This window comes from Aricia agestis, chromosome 5 (assembly GCF_905147365.1).
Source record: "Aricia agestis chromosome 5, ilAriAges1.1, whole genome shotgun sequence".
Lineage (NCBI taxonomy): Eukaryota > Metazoa > Arthropoda > Insecta > Lepidoptera > Lycaenidae > Aricia > Aricia agestis.
The window spans coordinates 6,434,713-6,455,884 of NC_056410.1; the positions used below are offsets into that span (position 1 = coordinate 6,434,713).

General features: G+C 36.9%; 2 protein-coding genes across 2 annotated transcripts; both read left to right on the forward strand.

Moving 5' to 3' along the window:
- Window positions 1-11,916: 11,916 nt before the first annotated feature.
- LOC121727063 (flexible cuticle protein 12-like) lies at window positions 11,917-13,045 on the forward strand. Its single transcript, XM_042114738.1, has 3 exons — window positions 11,917-12,069; window positions 12,521-12,642; window positions 12,856-13,045. Exons 1-3 carry the CDS (start codon window positions 11,917-11,919, stop codon window positions 13,043-13,045), a joined length of 465 nt encoding a protein of 154 aa, XP_041970672.1.
- Window positions 13,046-17,076: 4,031 nt separating this feature from the next.
- Window positions 17,077-19,100, forward strand: LOC121727064 (flexible cuticle protein 12-like). The gene is made up of 3 exons (XM_042114739.1): window positions 17,077-17,085; window positions 17,348-17,469; window positions 18,908-19,100. Exons 1-3 carry the CDS (start codon window positions 17,077-17,079, stop codon window positions 19,098-19,100), a joined length of 324 nt encoding a protein of 107 aa, XP_041970673.1.
- Window positions 19,101-21,172: the final 2,072 nt, after the last annotated feature.

A 21,172-nucleotide genomic window follows, 5' to 3' on the forward strand; every position in this document is an offset into this window, starting at 1 on the left:
CCAGTCATGCAGTATAGTTATTATTGTAATGGTTAACATCAATCCAGTAGTTTACGCATGATGCGAGGTCGATCACTAGAAATACTTCCACCATTTTTAAGTATTCATTTGCATGAATTATTGTTCTTTATTAGTATATCATAATTAGGAATCAATCTATAGTCCCGCTGTAATAAATCAGACAAATAATATGAATATTAAATGATTTATGTAAAACCGATACACGAGACTAGAGGCATTGAAGAAAAATTTACGTAATTATTTATTAAAATCATAATAATTACTTTCACATGAACTTGAAAAGACACGTTAATTTTATGCATTGATCTTTTAGTATTAGTATGATAAAATATACTATGTTACACATTTAATGCAAATTAGAAGTATCAAGTATATGGTATTATATAATACTAGACGTTCCGCGCGACTTCGCCCGCGTAAATTAGAAATTTCACAGACAAATTAGTACACAAAAAACCTATGATCATTCACGTGGTTTACTTCTTATCTAACCCAAATAACAGAAAAAATGCTATAGTACTTCGTGAGATAAGCCCTTTCAAATAATATCCCCCGTTTTTTTCCACATTTTGCTTTATTTCCTCGCTCCTATCAGTCTAAGGGTAATAAAATAAAGCTTTTAGCTTTCCTCAATAAATGGGCTATCTAACACTGAAATAATTTTTCAAATCGGACCAGAAGTTCCTAAGATTAGCGCGTTCAAATAAGCCCTTTTAAATAATTTCCCCAGTTTTTTCCACATTTTTCTCTATTTCTTCGCTCTTATTAGTTTTAGCGTAATATAATATCGCTTATAGCCTTTCTCAATAACTGGACTATCTAACATTGAAAGAATTTTTCAAATTGGACCAGTAGTTCCTGAGATTAGCGCGTTTAAATAAGCCCTTTCAAATAAATTTCCCCCGTTTTTTCCACATTTTCCTCTATTTCCTCTATTAGTTTTATCGTAATAAAATATAGCCTATAGCCTTCCTTGATAAATTGACTACCTAACACTGAAAGAATTTCTTAAATCGGGATAAAAAGTATCCCTTGTCCTATCTCGAGGCTGAAAGTGTTGCCATACCCATCAAAATTGATTGAATAGTTTAGGCGATAATCATAAAAGTTTACTGTGCGGGAACTGTACATTTTTTTTTTTTTTTTTTTTTTTTTATTAAATAAGGGGGCAAACGAGCAAACGGGTCACCTGATGGAAAGCAACTTCCGTCGCCCATGGACACTCGCAGCATCAGAAGAGCTGCATGTGCGTTGCCGGCCTTTTAAGAAGGAATAGGGTAATAGGGGAGGGTAGGGAAGGAAAGGGAATAGGGGAGGATAGGAAAGAGAATAGGGTAGGGGATTGGGCCTCCGGTAAACTCACTCACTCGGCGAAACACAGCGCAAGCGCTGTTTCACGCCGATTTTCTGTGAGAACGTGGTATTTATCCGGTCGAGCCGGCCCATTCGTGCCGAAGCATGGCTCTCCCACGTATAAACAAAGTAAGTATTCCTTGTCATTTCCTGAGACTCAAAATATATCCATACCAAATTCTATCAGAATGGATTGAATAGTTTACGCGCAAATCATAAAAGTATATTGTGCAGTTACCGTACATTTTTCCGGGACAAAATGTATCCTATGTTCTTTTTCGGGACTCAAAGTATCTTTATACCAAATTTCAGCAAAATAAGATACGATAGCAAAATAATACGATTTGACATAAGTCATCGCTTCGCTAGCGAATACTAATGTCAAATCCCATACACTTTGTTGGCGATTACGATAATCGCTTGACACTTGTCTCTAGGTCCTGGTTTGGTAACGACTAACGAAAACGATAGCTGTATAAAACGATATATGGTACAAGTGAAAGCTATATTTTCTTTGCACAATATTATTACAAAAGATTTTGAATTAAGATAAAATATATTCCCTATATTTAATTAAACAGAAGTGGCGATAAAAATAATCAACGAAAAACAAATTGTGCAAGTTTCCCCGGTACAGGAGCGAGCGTGCTAACGTGCCGAACTGCGGGAAAAACACTAAAACTGCTATTAAGGTGGACAAAGTTTTGTTACGGAACACGATAGGCATGGAAAAAGTTACGTCGATGTTTCAAATAAAATTTCTGTTTTGTTTCTGTTCAGATTATTCGTTACATTTTATACGTGGGAGAGCCATGCTTCGGCACGAATGGGCCGGCTCGACCGGATAAATACCACGTTCTCACAGAAAACCGGCGTGAAACAACGCTTGCGCTGTGTTTCGCCGAGTGAGTGAGTTTACTGGAGGCCCAATCCCCTATTCCCTACCCTACCCTATTCCCTTCCCTTCCCTTCCCATCCCTACCCTTCCCTATTCCCTCTTAAAAGGCCGGAAACGCACCTGCAGCTCTTCTGATGCTGCGAGTGTCCATGGGCGACGAAAGTTGATTTCTATCAGGTGACCCGTTTGCTCGTTTGCCCCCTTATCTCATAAAAAAAAAACGTACAGAATGAACCTATTTAGTTGGTATTGCTACTTTTATGGCTGAAGTATGTATTTAACTTCCCTGCCCGCATTTTTTTCTGTGATTTGTATGGGCAAGCGCCTCTGCGTCATGAATTTTCCCATACAAATTACAAAAAAAAATTGTACTTTCAACGCTACTACTTTCACAGTGAACTACATAAGAGACACACACACCCTAAAGTATTATCGCCTCATTTTGTTACATTCTGTATATATAATAATATTGTAATGTTAAATAGTAATTCAGTTAGTCATTAATGTAATACGTCTTTAATATAGACATAATTATAAAGTACACCACAAGAAAGAAAAAAGTACTTCGTATTGCAAAAAATTCCCGCGAAAACCGGGCGGAGTTTGCATCGAATAGGCTCCGAAACTACAAGGCCGATTTGATCACATAATATAATATTATTAAGATGACAATGATGATCTATCGATAAATCCTTATAACATCACTAGAGTCGCAGATACGATAGCGAAAGTGAATTCCTTTCACCTGATAGAACGGTTATTAGCCAATTCGATGCCCATTGCTGCCCTAATAGAGGTATAATAAAAGGGTCCTCGCTCTATTTTTCGTTTATTTGAAGAAAAGGTAAAAATAAAATTTTCTTATTCAATTTTCTCGATGAGGTGGATCGACTCAATTCAGGGCCTCTTTCCTGGTAAATTAAATTTATTTTGTTATTTTATTATTAGTTGCTCTGTCCGCTTGAGTTGGACTGTTTGGTTAAGGCTTTTCTGTATTAGAAAGACAGCTACTAAACAAAGTCAAAATAAAACAAGTTTATTAACATAATATATTAGTAGCTATTTGAGCTCGGTGTTCGATAAAACAAGAATAAAATGACATTTTCTAAAAATGATTTCTAGCTAGATCGATTTATCGCCCCCGAAACCCCCTATATTATACTAAATTTCATGAAAATCGTTGGAGCCAATTCCAACTTTTTTCCAATTTCATTCGTGTTTTATCGAATACCGAGCAAAGCTCGGTCAAATAGCTAGTTATTTATTAATTATCATAATGTGTGAGATAAGTAAATCCCCACTTATGGTTTTGGAATTTTTTTTTACCACCCTCTACGGTCGCTAATTGCAACCCGCGCCCTATATTGCATCCAAGCACACACACAAACTTTTTTCATTTCAAACTTATTGAATGCGGATGAAATATGTAAAAAATATGAAAGTAGTGAAAAAGCCACGTCGTGTTAAACCATATACGTTATGTTCGGGGAGCGCCATGTGCGTGTGATACGAGTAGTGCGCGTTAATATTACAGGTGCACATGATCTATTGCCCGGACGTGGTACAAGCGGACGAGGCATAGGCGGTAGCGATTCACTGGCTTAGAAATGTTACCCGCACAAAACTATCTATGTATAGATATATTACAAAGCTTAAAAGTTTGTTTGTTTGTTTAAACCCGCTAATCTCAGGAACTACTGGTTCGAATTGAAAAAATATTGAGTTGGATAGTACATTTGTCGAGGAAGACTTGAAGGGCCCTTTACATTAACAGTTCGCCGGCAGGCCGCCGCCTGGCAGTTAATCGGAAAAGAGCACAGACTCACAGTTCCCCTGACGATTGTGTAGATTTTGTATCGACGGTCAATGACTGTCAGGCAGCCTGCCAACCAGAGCCTGCAGGCGGACTCTTAATGTGTGGAACCCTTTAGGCTATATAGCATCACACTGCGACCAATAATATCAAAGATTTAGAGGAAAATGTGGAAAAACGGCCATAATTATTTAAACCTGACCATCTTACGAACTACTACAGTGATTTCTTGGTCCCCTATTTGGCACAGGCAAAGGGCCATAGGCTACTTTTTGCGGGAAAATATACAATTCTCGCGAAATTCCGGCGGAGCCAACCATGACGCAATAAGAACTCACGTAACACCTTAATCAGTCTTCATAATTACAGTAAAACTGCCCTGGTGATCCTATTACTTGAACCACCATGTGAAGTATACGTATTACAAAAGAACAGGCGAAATATTTGTTAAAACAACTCGTCTCGAACACACGACAGCGAGCGCGCCGGTGCTACACGATTTATGCATTCAATATCTTTATTCCCAAACTCCTGTTTGTTATAGGTGACATTCTGAAAATTGGCTAATGTGTACCTACTACATGACACACGATTATAGAGAAATAATATTGTGTATGATGTCCTTTAAGGGTATTACAGACAATCGGGGCAATCTTCACCCATGGTTTTCAATAATTAATTATGTTTTACGTATAAATATAGTCAAATCTCAATTACGCGATAAATGATTTCAGTGCAGTCTCAATCCCTCTTGAAATCAAAGTAACACTGTAACAACATAACTATTCGCATTGCTATATTACGTCGTTAACAAGCAACCTACAATTATTACCAACGTGAATGCAATTATAATAAATTACGTCGAAAAATACCGAAGCATCATTTTCGCGTTATCTCCCGAACTCATTTTTTAGGGTACTTAGCAAAGTTTTTTGCAGCAAACGGCTCAAACTTTCAATTTTCCTGTCATTAAACGATTCTTAACGGTTCTCCCGGAGCGGGTGGGAAAAAGTGGGAAAAAAACGCGCCAACAATCAAATATGCGTTGTTTGATCGAGGGGTGAATATCATATTACAGCTGATGTTTTTAGAATTCAGAACGACTGGGAAAATATATCACGTCCGTCAAGGTAGAACTTGGTTTATGAGTATCTTAATATACCCCTAATTTTTTTACCCATCTACACCTATAAGCTAAGCTTTTGACCTTTTATCATAAACATAGATGTACAATAAAGTTCCCTAATTACTCTATTTTCCTTAAATTGTAACTACACTATTTTTAATCTTCTTCCATAAAGGAGGTTCTAATGTTCAGCTGTTGATAATAATAATTATTGTTCATATTGAAAACTCTCTTTTTAATCATAAAAGAAAACAAAGATGTATGTAAGCACTCCTAAACAAATACAATAAGATAGCTTCATCTTATTTGTAAGCAGGTCCTATTGTGAGTGGCTCGTATGAGGTGAGTTGGCGTGTAGTAATGAGAGAAATGCATTAACACCTCTAAGCGGTATCAAAGCGTCTTTGAAGTCCCTGATGTAATCTTACTCGGGAAGAGAAAAGTGCTAGTTGCTCTACATGCCTTTGTAAATTTTAATGTTTATCTACATCCAAGAGAAATGTTAAAACTACAACACACACAGTACATAACATAACAGTTTATTATATGTTTTCATAAATTATATTTATTTTATTATAAAATTTGTACAAAACTTCAAGTAGGATGATGATATATAATGGTAAGGCAAAATATGCAAAATTTTTGTAGATGTTCATAACAAATAAAATGGCAACTCACATAATAAAAGACTAAAGGATAATGGTAAAGACGTAAGACCCTATATTGAATGAAAAATAAATAAAAAAAACCTGAAGCATCTATGGCACTGTGAATGAATATTTATTATGGTTAACTCAAATTGAGAAATCTTTAAAAAAATTCCTTACATTACGTGCACGAATTTATAATATCATTACAAACGGCTGTATAAAAATTTAATCGAAAACATCACTACTAAAATCTAAATATTGAGGTAGGAGGAGGGTATTTTAAGTAAAACTAGATTACCCGTGAACTTCGTATCACTTAGTTCATTCTACTGTGTAAACCTTCCCTGGACTTACACGAATATTTCAAGACTAAAATAAGCAAAATCGGTTCAGCCGTGCTCGAGATTTTGCGAGACTAACAAAATTTATAATTCATTTTTATTTATACTTTATAGAATACAGATGTTAAAAGTATGAAACTCTCATTATTTTGATTACAGTAAAGCACCTATAATCTGAAGTAGAGTACGTTTTCGTCGTGCACACCGCAGGTCTATTTACGACAATGGAACTCCTTTTTCTGTCCTTTGTGGCGTTCTCCTTTGATTAACTTTGATCTAGGTGAGTAGCGGACTAATGGATTGTTGCCACTGAAAGCCTTTACCTGCTATTGTCTTATCAGTACTTATAGCTTTATATGCGATTGCAATGCGCTAAATGGACCCTGGCCGTATTTTCTTTCTTATTTATCTCGTCAACGAATGCACAAAAACGCATATAATGTTACAGTTGTACTTGAACCATATTGGGACCATACGTGGGAGAGCCATGCTTCGGCACGAATGGGCCGGCTCGACCGGAGAAATACCACCTTCTCACAGAAAACCGACGTGAAACAGCGCTTGCGCTGTGTTTCGCCGAGTGAGTGAGTTTACCGGAGGCCCAATCCCCTACCCTATTCCGTTCCCTACCTTCCCCTATTCCTTTCCCTCCCCTACCCTCCCCTATTACTCTATTCCCTCTAAAAGGCCGGCAACGCACACGCAGGTCTTCTGATGCTGCGAGTGTACATGGGCGACGGAAGTTGCTTTCCATCAGGTGACCCGTTTGCTCGTTTGCCCCCTTATTTCATAAAAAAAATGCAGTTCACTTCGTTGGACATTATTAAAATAATATCGTACAGTTCATACTAAAAAACGATGTGCGACGCTGCGTTGCAAAATAAAATTGTGAAGCGGTATCAAGCTCTGTCGCCGCAGTGGGAAATACACTTGGATAAAAACATTCGAATCGCCTAGCTGATTTCATGTCCGCTATAAATAAAGGGCTATGGCCTATGTTACAATCCGCTTACTAGTTGGACGTTCAGTGATATCATTGTGTATATAGATTGAACCAGTTGACTGCGACGTAATATGCATCGTGAAGTTGCGCCTCTTTTCGTACCTGGACTGTGTGACCTGACCCATAGGATAAAATTCAGGCAGCACTTGGCACCTGCCGGTTGGATAGCTTAATAACTCTTAATAATTATTGGCCTTGACCTACGCCTTGACATTAGCTACGTCAGTCGGATGCCTTGTGTATACTTACCAAATTCGCACTGGCTTTTCCTGAGCAGTTTTTTATTTGCACCTAAATAAATTATAATTAAGTACCTACGTCATTTTTAAGATCAACGCCATTTTTAGGGGCTCCTTTTTATTTTGCTACTGTTACATAAAGTGTTAAATAGAAAACAACAGAAATAATCCTAATGAGTAGGAGTCTAAAAGAAGTCTGGAACAACAGGATATATTTACAGTAAGAGCCAAACCTCACCGGGATGCCATGACGACGTGGCCACCGTCGTTACTATGACTACGTCTGGCGTCTCTACGTAGCCACAAAGCGGTGTTTTTCTTAAATTATATGTAGCTTTAAGAGGAGGAGGTATTAAGATGTAATATGACGAGTAACTCACCTTTCGACCGACTGGCGACGTTACCAAGTAGCCAGCGTAGCCAGAGTCGACCGCTCCACATGCGGCGACTGTTGACGTTGCCAGTTGTTTGCGCGTCTTTGTATGCTCCGTCACTCAATCAGTCGCTGATTTTAGTGATATCCTCAGATAATTGAAATTTTTTTCAAAGTATTTTCTTAAATCTTCATAGAATTTAAGAAAAACACCGCTTTGCGGCGACGTACAGACGCCAGACGTTGCCATGGTAATAACAACGTATGGCTCTAACTCTTTCGCGATCCATATCCAAACAAGCAAGTTCGAGTGCTCCAACAGCTAAATATTGACGGAATAGGGGCACCGGGGATGCACCTTTGCGGCACCGTGCTGCGTGTCGTGTCACGGTGGCGGCGTCGTGTCGTTACACGGTGACGGCGCCGCACCGTATTTAATGTAGATGGGGCCTAATGGGGCAAAGAAGTGAAGAATGAATAGGAATGTATCCGTATACTCGTAGTAGTTAAATAGCAAGAAAACATCGAACCAACTTTGTGAAAATATTTATGTTTCAAAACCACCAGTGTTCTTATAGAAACTAGATGATCCTCTTTTTTTAGTTTTTTATTTGCCATCATAATACATTGACATATTTCTTGGCATAATTTTTCACCATCGTTTTGTTGTATGAATCTTTTATGCTAAGTACTCACATACGGCTCTTGCGGAAGACCGGCGCTGAATATGCCTCTGGGTGTACCAACACATGCCGAGCATGAGCCAATTTGCGGCTACGTTTCATTATTATTATTATTATTGTTTGTGTAAGGTATTCCTTGCTCACGGGCAATTAAATCCCGGACCTTTGGAAGGCATGCGTGGGGCCGAAGCCAATACGTAGAGGCCCGTTACACAGTTTTAATTTAAATGTTATGTGACACTGGCCGGCGACAGTCCCTGTGCGCACTATGGGAGTACGACCAAGGGGAGCCAGCGGCCAGTGTAGGACTATTACAGGGAATGGATATTAAAAAATGATACCGGGCTATGGGGGTGAGGTGGTAGTGGACTGGGTAACTGGGACTATGGAAGGACTATGGCGTCTGCCGATACAACGTGGAAACATGTATCATAAAATTGGCAGACGGTGACTCGCCTACTCCGGCCGGCCGGTGAAGCCGGAGATGGAGAACAGGGGCTTCCCTGGGAGCACTCGGGTTCGTGGGGTCGCTACCCCCCAACAGCTCGCCACAAGCTGCCCTGCGGGCTTATTATTATTATACGGTTTTGTTCGATGGTTTTACTCCGAATCAGCTCCGAATCGAAGGAAATGATATATTTGACATACACCGTGTGGACCGCAAAACTGATAGCCTTCAAGCTATCAGTTTTGCGGTCCACACGGTGGTTATTGCTTGATTTGGAGTAAAACTATCGAGCAAAACCGTATGTGAGTACTTAGCATTAGACGACGAATGAAAAAGAAACCGAGGATTTTTTTTTTATCAGCCAATCACAGTCAAAATTTTTAAGCAAGAGCTTAAAAATTTGCACAGATTAAGGGCCTGTTTCACCACTTCCTCATAGGTGCCGAATAGGCTATCCACCACTTAACTTGACGGATGAAGTATGGAGAATCTGTCAAAAAAGCTGAATAGCCTATTCGGCACTTTATCAGAAAGTGGTAATAGTAGGTTTATTAATTACAAGACGTTCCGCGCGGCTTCACCCACGTAAATTAGACATTTCACAGACAAATAAGTCCACAAAAAATAGCCTATGATCCTTCACGTGGTCTACTTCTTGTCTGTTATGTGTCAAATAACATAAAAATTGCTCCAGTAGTTCGTGAGATAAGCAGCTTTTTCAAATAGTTTCCCGTTTTTTCCACATTTTCCTCTATTTCTTAGCTCCTATTAGTCTTAGGGTGATAAAATATAGCCTATAGCCTTCCTCGATAAATGGGCTATCTAACACTGAAAGAAATTTTCAAATCGGACCAGTAGTCCCTGAGATTAGCGCGTTTAAACAAACAAACAAACTCTTCCGCTTTATCCTACTATTCTATCCTACTAATATTATTAAGGCGAAAGTTTGTTTGGATGTATAGATGTATGGATGTATGGATGTATTGATGTATGGATGTAATTTGCATAGTAGCATATGCTTTCCGTTCTTAAAATAACGCCGAAACTCCCAAACTTGTATCTATAAAGAATCAGGAGTTCTCTCCGTACCTTTCGAACCACGGTATACCAGTAGCGGTAGCACGGCGACCAGCGGAAATGCGAAAGTATGGACAAACTGTGGAAATAAACCTAAGGTGCCGTTCCGATCTTTTTTCGTTCCGAAAAATTTAATTAAAATGCCACTTTATGACCACCAATCACCAATTATCGCTTGACAAACTCGAGTCTCGATCTAAAAGACTATGAAAAGTACCAATAACATGGTATAATATGGTAGTGATGATGATGATGATGTTGACGATGAATGTAATTTGCATAGTAGCATATGCTTTCCGTTCTTAAAATAACGCCGAAACTCCCAAACTTGTATCTATAAAGAATCAGGAGTTCTCTCCGTACCTTTCGAACCACGGTATACCAGGTATACCTCGGTGCAAAATCTTACTTGTTGGTAGCATATGCTTAGAATACTTCTCACGAAACCGAAGTCACCACGTGTTTCCCTATAAATTTTGAGGAGTTCCCTCAATTACTTATGGATCCTTCATCAGATCACCACTTTTGTGAGTGTGATGTATGGATGTATGGATGTATGGATGTATGGATGTATGGATGTATGGATATATGGATGTATGGATGTATGGATGTATAGATGTATTGATGTATGGATGTATGGATGTATGGATGTATTGATGTATGGATGTATGGATGTATGGATGTATGGATGTATGGATGTATGGATGTATGGATGTATTGATGTATGGATGTATGGATGTATGGATGTATGGATGTATGGATGTATGGATGTATGGATGTATGGATGTATGGATGTATGGATGTATGGATGTATGGATGTATGGATGTATGGATGTATGGATGTATAGATGTATGGATGTATGGATGTATTGATGTATGGATGTATGGATGTTTGTTACTCTTTCACGCAAAAACTACTGAACGGATTTTAATGAAACTTTACAATAATATAGCTTATACATCAGAATAACACATAGGCTACAATTTTAACCGACTTTCAAAATGGGGAAGGTGTTATGTTCGTTTTCTTATGTTCAACGATTACTTCGCCGTGTGTTAACCGATTTTTATTTTTTTTCTTTTGGTATATAGTATTAATATAGTATTATATTCACAAAAGTGGTGATCTGATGAAGGATCCATAAGTAATCGAGGGAACTCCTAAAAATTTATAGGGAAACACGTGGTGACTTCGGTTTCGTGAGAAGTATTCTAAGCATATGCTACCAACAAGTAAGATTTTGCACCGAGGTATACCTGGTTCGAAAGGTACGGAGAGAACTCCTGATTCTTTATAGATACAAGTTTGGGAGTTTCGGCGTTATTTTAAGAACGGAAAGCATATGCTACTATGCAAATTACATTCATCGTCAACATCATCATCATCATCACTACCATATTATACCATGTTATTGGTACTTTTCATAGTCTTTTAGATCGAGACTCGAGTTTGTCAAGCGATAATTGAAAAAAATCTATACCTACCTAATATTATAAACCTGAAGAGTATGTTTGCTTGAACGCGTTAATCTCGGGAACTACAGGTCCGATTTAAAAACTTATATTTTCAGTGTTAGATAGCTCATTTATCGAGTAAGACTATAGGCTAAGACTAATACGACCGAAGAAACTCAGGAAAATGCGGGAAAAACGGGGGAAATATTAGAAATTACGAACTACTGGAGCAATTTTTATGGCAATATTTGGCACAGATATAGAGTAGACCAAGTGAAGGGAGTAGGGACATAAGAGCTATTTTTTATGAGAAAACGTTTCCGTAAAATTCCTAATTTACACGGGCGAAGCCGCGCGGGACATCTAGTAGGCATAAAGACGTATAGATTAGGTATTAATAATAGGTCGTTTTGTTACAAGGTGACGGCGCTGCACCATGTTTGATGAAGACGCGGCCTTAGAGCCAGTCCACACGGCGCATTGCGTCAGCTCTGCGTTATTACGAAGCAGTCACGTCAACACCCCCTCTCGCTTCCTCTCTGTTGTCCGTCATATTGTGTGCGTTACGACGACGCAGCGCGCCGCGGCCGTATGAACCTTAAGGCCTTGGTTATATTGTAAAACAACGCAAAGGCAGCGCTGCGTCGACGCAACGCTGACGCAACGCGCCGTGTAGACTGGCTCTTGTTCATTAGGAATGAAACTCCAATAGTATTCATATATTTTTATATTCATTAATTACTAAATTAAAACTTGTTGATGACCTTTAACCTAGACCCAATCTTGTTTTAGTAAAAAAACATTTTGATATAAAACAGCAGCATGCATCCAGAAAGGCAGTCGCTTGTTCTGTGTGCTAGCAAACCACATCACAATGAAATCGGTAGGTCTACCAAACATTTTAAGTCCTGAAGTCAAAGATGTGGGTTACTTCAAACTGAGTTAGCCTGCTTAGAGCAATTGCTATGACATCGGCAAGGAATACTTTCTGACTGATATGATTAGTGATTACTTCTAATTATTGTTTTCTTATCAAACAGTTCATCGTATTGGCTGTCCTCGTCGCCGCCGCCCTGGCCGGCCCCGTCAACCCCAATGGTGAAGCCGTCATCCTCCGCTACGATGCCGACAACAACGCTGCTGAAGGTGGCTACCAATACTTGTAAGTTCACAAGATTTCTAACTATAAACAAGTAGTGCGACGTTCCTATTATCACAAAGTTCAGGTATCAGGTAGCATTTTGGTCTGAACTTTACTCTGAGTTTTTTCACTGATTTCCCTTTTCTTTAAATTAAAAAAGGAAGAGTTTCTTGTAAGCAAATACTAAGTTGTAATTTTTTAACATTTTCTAAATCAATGCCGAATAAATTTCAGGTACGAGACCTCCAATGGTATCCTCGCCCACGAGGAGGCCAGGAGCGTAGACATCGGCACTGAAGTGCAATCCTTGTTCGTCCAGGGAGAGTTCCAATACGTCGCGCCTGACGGCGTCACCTACCGCGTGACCTACACCGCCGACAAGGACGGCTTCCATCCCCTCGGCGACCACATTCCCCAGGCCTAAGCATTTACTTGAAAACTTAATTTATTTATGGACGTTGTGATACATAAAGACGTATAATGCATTTGTAATATATTTGTTAAATAAATCTATTGTTACACTAAATGGTATACTTAATTTTGTCTAAGCTAAATTGTAATTAAATACACATAATATTATGAACTAGACGTTTCGCGCGGCGTCGCCCGCGTAAATTAGATATTTTACAGACAAATTAGTACACAAAAAACCTATGAACCTTCACTTGCTCTACTTCTTATCTCACCCAAATAACAGAAAAAAAACTCTAGTAGTTCGTGAGATAAGCCCTTTCAAATAATTTCCCTCGTTTTTTCCCCTATTTCTTCGGTCCTATTAGTTTTAACCTATAGTCTTTCTCGATAAATAGGCTATCTAACACTAAAAGAATTTTTCAAATAGGACCAGTAGTCCCTGAGATTAGCGCATTCAAATAAGCCCTTTCAACTAATTTCCCCCGTTTTCTCCATATTTTCCTCTATTTCTTCGCTCTTATTAGTTTTAGCGTAATAAAATATAATAGCCTTCCTCGGTAAATGGGCTATTTACTTCACGTGGTCTACTTCTTATCTGTGCAAAAATTGCTCCAGTAGTTCGCGAGAGCCCTTTCAAATAATTTCCCCCGTTTTTTCCACATTCCGCTATTAGACTTAGCGTGATAAAATATAGCCTACAGGCTTCCTGAATAAATGGGCTATGTAACACTGAAAGAATTTTTCAAATCAGACCAGTAGTTCCTGAGATTAGCGCGTTCAAGTTAGCCCTTTCAAATAATTTTCCCCGTTTTTTCCACGTTTTCCTCTATTTCTTCGCTCCATTAGTCTTAGCGTGATAAAATATAGCCTATAGCCTTTCTTGATAAATGGGCTATCTAACACTGAAAGAAAGTTTTAAAGATTAAAGGGAACAAAGGGACATGAGGGAAAAAAGCGACTTTGTTTTATAATATGTATAGATATAGATTAAATATATTTCCGTTGTCTGGCACCCGTAACACAAGTCCTTCAGGTACTTAGCAGGGGGCCAGGCTGACGTGGTGTGAAGCGACCATAAATATTATTAAAAAAAAGGTTAGGCCTATTTTTGACTACATCTATATATATTATTAATACGCGAGCGAAAACTTTGGATCCCTTTTGACGAAAAATGCGGAAACGTAGGTGATTGAAATTTTGTACAGTTACAGTTTATGATAATATTATGAAGGAGTGCATCGAGATAATAATATTATTTTGAAATTATGCTTATATCACACATTTTTTAACAAATAAAACATTACACTAGGAGATTTTTATTGACAAGCCCATACAAGTATACACACGAATTGTAGTCTTTTATTTATGGTTGATGTCTGTTGTCAAATTGAAAATAGATTTAGTTATTATTTTTTTATTGAATCTTAAATCTGTTCGACAATTATTAATTATTTTATTTATTTATATCAGGCTACGTAGGCCTATATTACATGGCCAGTCTGTCATCATTTGACTTTATATCTGAGACTGTCGCAGGAATTATCTCTAAAAAATCGGCCAAGTGCGAGTTTGACTCGCACACGAATGGTTCCGTATCACATATATCATACATCAAAAATACGAAAAATATTATGTTTTTTTGTATGGGCCCTTAATAATTAATTTTATTGAAATTTTATAATTAATTATTAAAGTACTTAGGTATAAATTTAGCATTTTATGAATATTTTAGGGTACCGAGCAAAAATGTTGAAAAAAAACAGGTTTGTTGTATGGGAGCCCCCCTTAAATATTAATTTTATTTTGTTTTTAGTATTTGTTGTTATAGCGGCAACAGATATACATAATCTGAGAAAATTACAACTCTCTAGCTATTACCGTTCTTGGAGACAGACAGACGGACAGACATCAAAGTCTTAGTAATAGTGTCCCGTTTTTACCCTTTGGGCACGGAACCCTAAAAATAAAAGACGGGTTGCACTCCGGGAGTGCCGGCAGAAGTGAAAACTTTTTTTATTAATCGCAACTCTTATAATCGATTAAAAAATATCGACAATCGAAAAAAACAATCGATTGTTCGATTAATCGATTTCGATGTTACAACACTACTCTCCAACCGTCTTACGGTTTTTCGATCAGCACGAGAGTCAGACGCGAGTTTCACAGTTTTTACCCATCCCACAAAAGTGCTCAACGCCACTAAAGAAGTTTTCACTTCAATAAAGTAAATATTTTGACATTAGAATATCAATAGAAAAACGTTGAAATTTGAAACTTATAATTTAATTTTTTTCTTTGGGGTCGAATTTCGACTTCTTTGTTTATCATTTTTTTTCAAAAATAATTATAGGAACCAAAGTTGTTGTGCAAATTGTCTACAACGTTGATTTTTTTTTTTTATGAAATAAGGGGGTAAACGAGCAAACGGGTCACCTGATGGAAAGCAACTTCCGTCGCCCTCATGGACACTCGCAGCATCAGAAGAGCTGCAGGTGCGTTGCCGGCCTTTTAGAGGGAATAGGGTAATAGGGGAGGGTAGGGATGGGAAGGGAAGGGAATAGGGGAGGGTAGGAAAGGGAATAGGGTATTGGACCTCCGGTAAACTCACTCACTCGGCGAAACACAGCGCAAGCGCTGTTTCACGCCGGTTTTCTGTGAGAACGTGGTATTTCTCCGGTCGAGCCGGCTAATTTATGTGATTTTCATCGTATGATGAATATTTACGGCAGTCAAAGCATTATTTCGCCTGTATTACCTGTATGTCGATTATTATCAAATGCAAAAAAATAGAAACAAACTTGTGAATCATTAAATAGACTTTTTATATTTTTTTAGATTAGATAAATTAAATGGATGTGATTAATCAGTAATTTTAAAATTGCATCAGCAGACGTAACTTCCTGATTCAATTTGTTTATTTTTTAATTAATAATAAATTAAGTTTGTATACGGTACTTTATTCACAAATTGAATCTGAGGAAGTAAAACGTCTGCTGTTACAATGTGACTTCAGCTATTATAAATCAATGCATGATTTTTGGACCTCTAAGCTGCTCAGCCCTAGTAGACAAGTGGTAAACGATTATCGTAAACGCTAACAAAATGTATGCGATTTGACTTCGCTTTCGACGATTTCGCTAGCGAATACTAATGTCAAATCCCATACATTTTGTGGCGTTGGCGTTGGCGTTTACGATAATCGCTTGGCGCTTGTCTAGGCCCTCAGATATAATTATTTTGGGGGTAAATATCAAAAGGTATAATAAATAAATCCATATTATAAATGCGAAACTATGTCTGCCTGTATGTGTGTCTGTCTGTTACATTTTCACACCCAAACAGCTCAACCGATTTTGGTGGAATTTGGTATGGAGATACTTTGAGTCCCGGGGAAGGACCTAGGATATTTTTTATCCCGGAAAAATGTACGGCTCTCGCACGATAAACGAATTTTGGCGCAACGGAGTTTTTTATTTTTGAATGGGCGAACTCCTAATGCTGGAGAGCTTGCCCATACAAATCACAGAAAAAATGCTCTTTCAACGCTGCTACTTTCACAGTGAACTCAATACAAGGGACACACACACCCTAAAGTATTATCTCTTAGTTTTGTAACACACTGTATAATGCAGAGAACTCCCGTAAAATGCGTTTGTTCCTCGTGTCCCATCTGCAAAGTCCTACTGGTGCATAGCTTTCCAAACGTCACACGATCTTCGGGAGCCTGCAACTATTTCAGGAAACGTCATTTCTGTCCGATGAATTTCATTTCAATCGGCATAGTCTTTTCTAATAATTATAACTGACTTAAATAAATATTAAATAAGTTATTATTTATGTAATTTTTTTTTATGTTAAATGTTTCCTGCTATGCGGTGTTGTATTAATTAGTAAAATGAAAACTCGTATCGGATGACCTATAACCGTGACATGATCCAGTTTTTTAATTTATTATAGAGTTTAGATATAAAAAAGCAGCACGCGTCCAGGATACCATTCACTTGTTTTGTGTGCCCCAGCAAACTACTACAGATCCTTACAATGAAATCGGTAGGTCTAAATTATATTTTTATTTACAAAAAATACAACCGATTCAATAAAATTTTTTTAAAAATAAATTGTTTTAACTTTTTAGTTTGTAAGTTATTTTATCAGTGTTTCCAATGTTCACTGTAATTAAAGTAAATGTCTTAAAAAGATACTAATATTATTATTATGATATACCGCTTCCATAATAAAAGAACAACGAAATCTTGAAGCATTTTAACATTTTTGGCAAACGTGGAATTTATCACAGATTTTTCTAAAACAGTTCATCGTATTGGCTGTCTTCGTCGCCGCCGCCCTGGCTGGCCCCATCAACCCCGACGGTGAAGCCGTTATCCTCCGTTACGACGCCGACAACAACTCCGAGATAGGAGGCTACGAATACCTGTAAGTTTAAGGATCAATCAAAGATCAATGCTATATATTTTTTATATAAAGGTTGGTAAACTCCATGTTGGGGTATTAAATTCCATCAGCATCGTAATGATGAGTGTTCCTCAAAATAGCCGTCACTGCGATGCTGCATTATCAACGTCGATTTGTGCATGCTATAATATACTCGTTAGTAATTATTGTTCAATTCAATTCGTTTATTTGCTATAAAAGTGGTGAATACAGTAGGTGGTAATGATTATTTTCTTAAGATCTAACACTTTTAGCTATGTATAAAATAGCATGCAAATATATATTTAAATTATAATCATGTACAAAAATATATTTTACACTAAAAATATTCAAATCAATTTTATACATAAGTTATCAATCATCATTAATAATAGTAATAATTAAACATATTATCATAAAGTTATAATATAAGTAATTATAATCATACAAAATATATTTTACGCTAACAATACCTATTCAAATCAATTTTTACATACTTAGTAATAATTAAACATGTCATGAGAGTAATGAGAAATCTATATATTTATGTCAAGAAATTAAATAAAGTAAAAATGTCAATTAATTTAAAAACTATTGTCATAAAATAAAATAAGTTAATGTCAACTGTTTATGAATTCCTTTACATCATAATAAGATTCATTTATTAGCATTCTTTTTAGTTCTCTAATAGACTGTTTTTTAGACAAGTGTTTTATGTGATCTGGTATTTTGTTATAAATCTTTACACACATTGTATATGCATTATTTAGAAAAAGAGTTGTTTTTGGTTTTTTATTTATAATTAATCTATTTGAATTTCTAAAATATTTAGTTGGGTTTGTGTCAATCAATTGTGTAAAAATGTCCTTATTGTGTATAACGAATTTAAATATTTCTAAAATGTACATGCTAGGTTGAATTTTTTTAAAGAAAGGCTTACATGACTCATACGGTGGAATCTTAGCTATAGCACGAATACATTTCTTTTGCACAATGAATGCTTTGTCTATATGCGTTGAGTTTCCCCAGACAACTAGACCATATCGCAGGACTGAGGACACGTAGCCGTGATAGGCTGTAATTGACGTTTGGATACTAACTGTCCATGCTAACCTGCGCAAGACAAAAACAAATTTGTTCAGTTTTGAACAAACTTTATCTATGTGTGCATGCCAATTACAGTGTTTGTCAATTTGTACGCCTAAAAACAAGTTTTCCTCAACTATTTTTTCATTATTGTGTGTTAATTTTAAATCAACCGTCATAGTCGAGGTTACACGAGAACAGTATTTAAAAAAGAAATTATCGGAGTTCCCCAATTCACCATGATGGAAATACCCAATAAAACTTGCCTTGGCGACCATAAAAACTAACAATAATAAAACTATTCAGACAAACCAACAATAAGACTATTTAGGCTGTCAACCACTATCGTTTTCAGGTATGAGACCTCCAACGGCATCCAAGCCCACGAAGCAGGCAGGAGCGTAGACATCGGCACTGACGCGCAATCCATGTTCGTCCAGGGAGAGTTCCAATACCTGGGATCCGACGGCGTCCTCTACCGCGTGACCTACACCGCCGACAAGGATGGCTTCCACCCCCTCGGCGACCACATTCCCCAGGCTCAGTAAAGAGTTTGATATATTTTAAGTTATAAGGATGTTGTGATAATGCTGCCTTTGCAATGTATTTATTTAATAAAACTTTCTGTTAAACCCGTCGTAAATAATTTAATTGAATCCCCGAAACTTAATTTATATTTCTACGTCAGTATAAATATGACTTTAGGACCGTTTTTGTTAAGAATCCGTAGAAGTCTGAGCTAAGAAGTAGCGCTGGCCTACAACGAAATAATAAGAAAGGTTTTTAAAGAAAATCAAACTTAATAGTTTAAATAGCTTATAGGTCTACCAGAATCTGATGGCAAAAGTGATGCAATAAATGGACTCTAGCAATACCGGGATAGTTGGAATAAAACATTTTGTATCTTATAGCGGCTGATTCTGTGTGATAAACAGGCAAATATAAAAATTAATCCTTAATCTTAACTAGAGATCGCCCAATGATCGAAATTCGACCTTAGTTTCAACGACATTCGGACTACTACCTATATTTTGTAAAAAAATATTGACCTTATGATATTTTATTCAATTCTTGTCTCTGGGACTCAGCTGATATCAGACTGGCCGTGTAAGCATTGTCTAAAGTATCTAAGATTCAATAAAAAAAAACTATAATCCATTTTTAATTTATCACCTTGTTATCAACAGACTTCAACCATAAATAAAAGAGTGTAATTCGTATGTACAGGCTTGTCACTCAAAAATCTGTCATTTTTTAATGTGTGTGTAATGTTTTATTCGTTAAAAAATTTTATGATAGTTAGGGAGGCGAATAGGGGAATTTTCGGTAATACTCGAGCGTGGCAGTTTAAGATATGAGAGATACCTTGGACCTAATAGAACAACCTTGTAAAGTATTTAGCTCTATATGTCGTGACGCGCGCCTAGGATAGACGATCAGATTAGTAAAAAAAAATCGATAGTCTGAAATACTCGAGCGCGTCAGATTAAGATATTGGGGGTTGATTTTAGTGTTTTAAGACTAAATTTAACTAATCTGACGATAAGTCCTTGACGGCGCCGAGCTATAGGGTCGCAAACTTGTAAAAAAAAAAGTTAATCCGGCATTCTCGAGCGCGATTTTTTTATTTTTTTATTTTGAAGAATATAATCTAAAACTTACTAAAAATACAAAATCTGCCGGTTTCCTCATGACCGGAAGTGTGGAGGAGCCATTTCGTCTTCCGCAAACGCGTTGCGGCATATATGTCGCGAACGATACATTTAAAAAAAAGTTTAATTAAACAAAAAAGGTAATTTTATTTTACACAAAAAAAATTTCTTTACATTTTTGTCCAAAGTTAAAACTTTTTGACTTGAAGTTTTTTGAGTATATATCTCGAAAACTGAGGGTGTTAAAAGTAACTGTTTTTTTTTTTTACATTTTTAAAAAACCGTACACGCCAAACCCACCGCTAAAATGGTTTTTACCATACGAGCTTTTCTTTTCGAAATTATTTTATATATATATACATATATATATATATATATATATATATATATATATATATATATATATATATATATATATATATATATATATATATATATATATATATATATATATATATATATATATATATATATCGAGTATTTGACTACTTTATATGCCTACCCCCACCACGCAAACCGGCAGATTAGTATACCAGATTAGTATACCGATGTTATCAGAGGCACTTGGGGCATAAGTAGTATGAATATCTGACGCACTCGAAAATGCCCAAGTAACTGTTTTTTTTTTTTACATTTTTAAAAAACCGTACACGCCAAACCCACCGCTAAAATGGTTTTTACCATACGAGCTTTTCTTTTCGAAATTATTTTATCTTTCGATTTTGATAGGTATCGACGGCGCCGTTGAATTACGCCATATTTTAGCTACCTCGCCTCCCTAACTATGATAAAAGCATAATTTTAAAATAATATTAGCTCGATGCACTCCTTTACCATAAAAACTATAACTGTGCAAAATTTCATTCCCCTACGTTTCCCCATTATATCGAGTATTTGACTACTTTATATGCCTACCCCCACCACGCAAACCGGCAGATTAGTATACCGATGTTATCAGAGGCACTTGG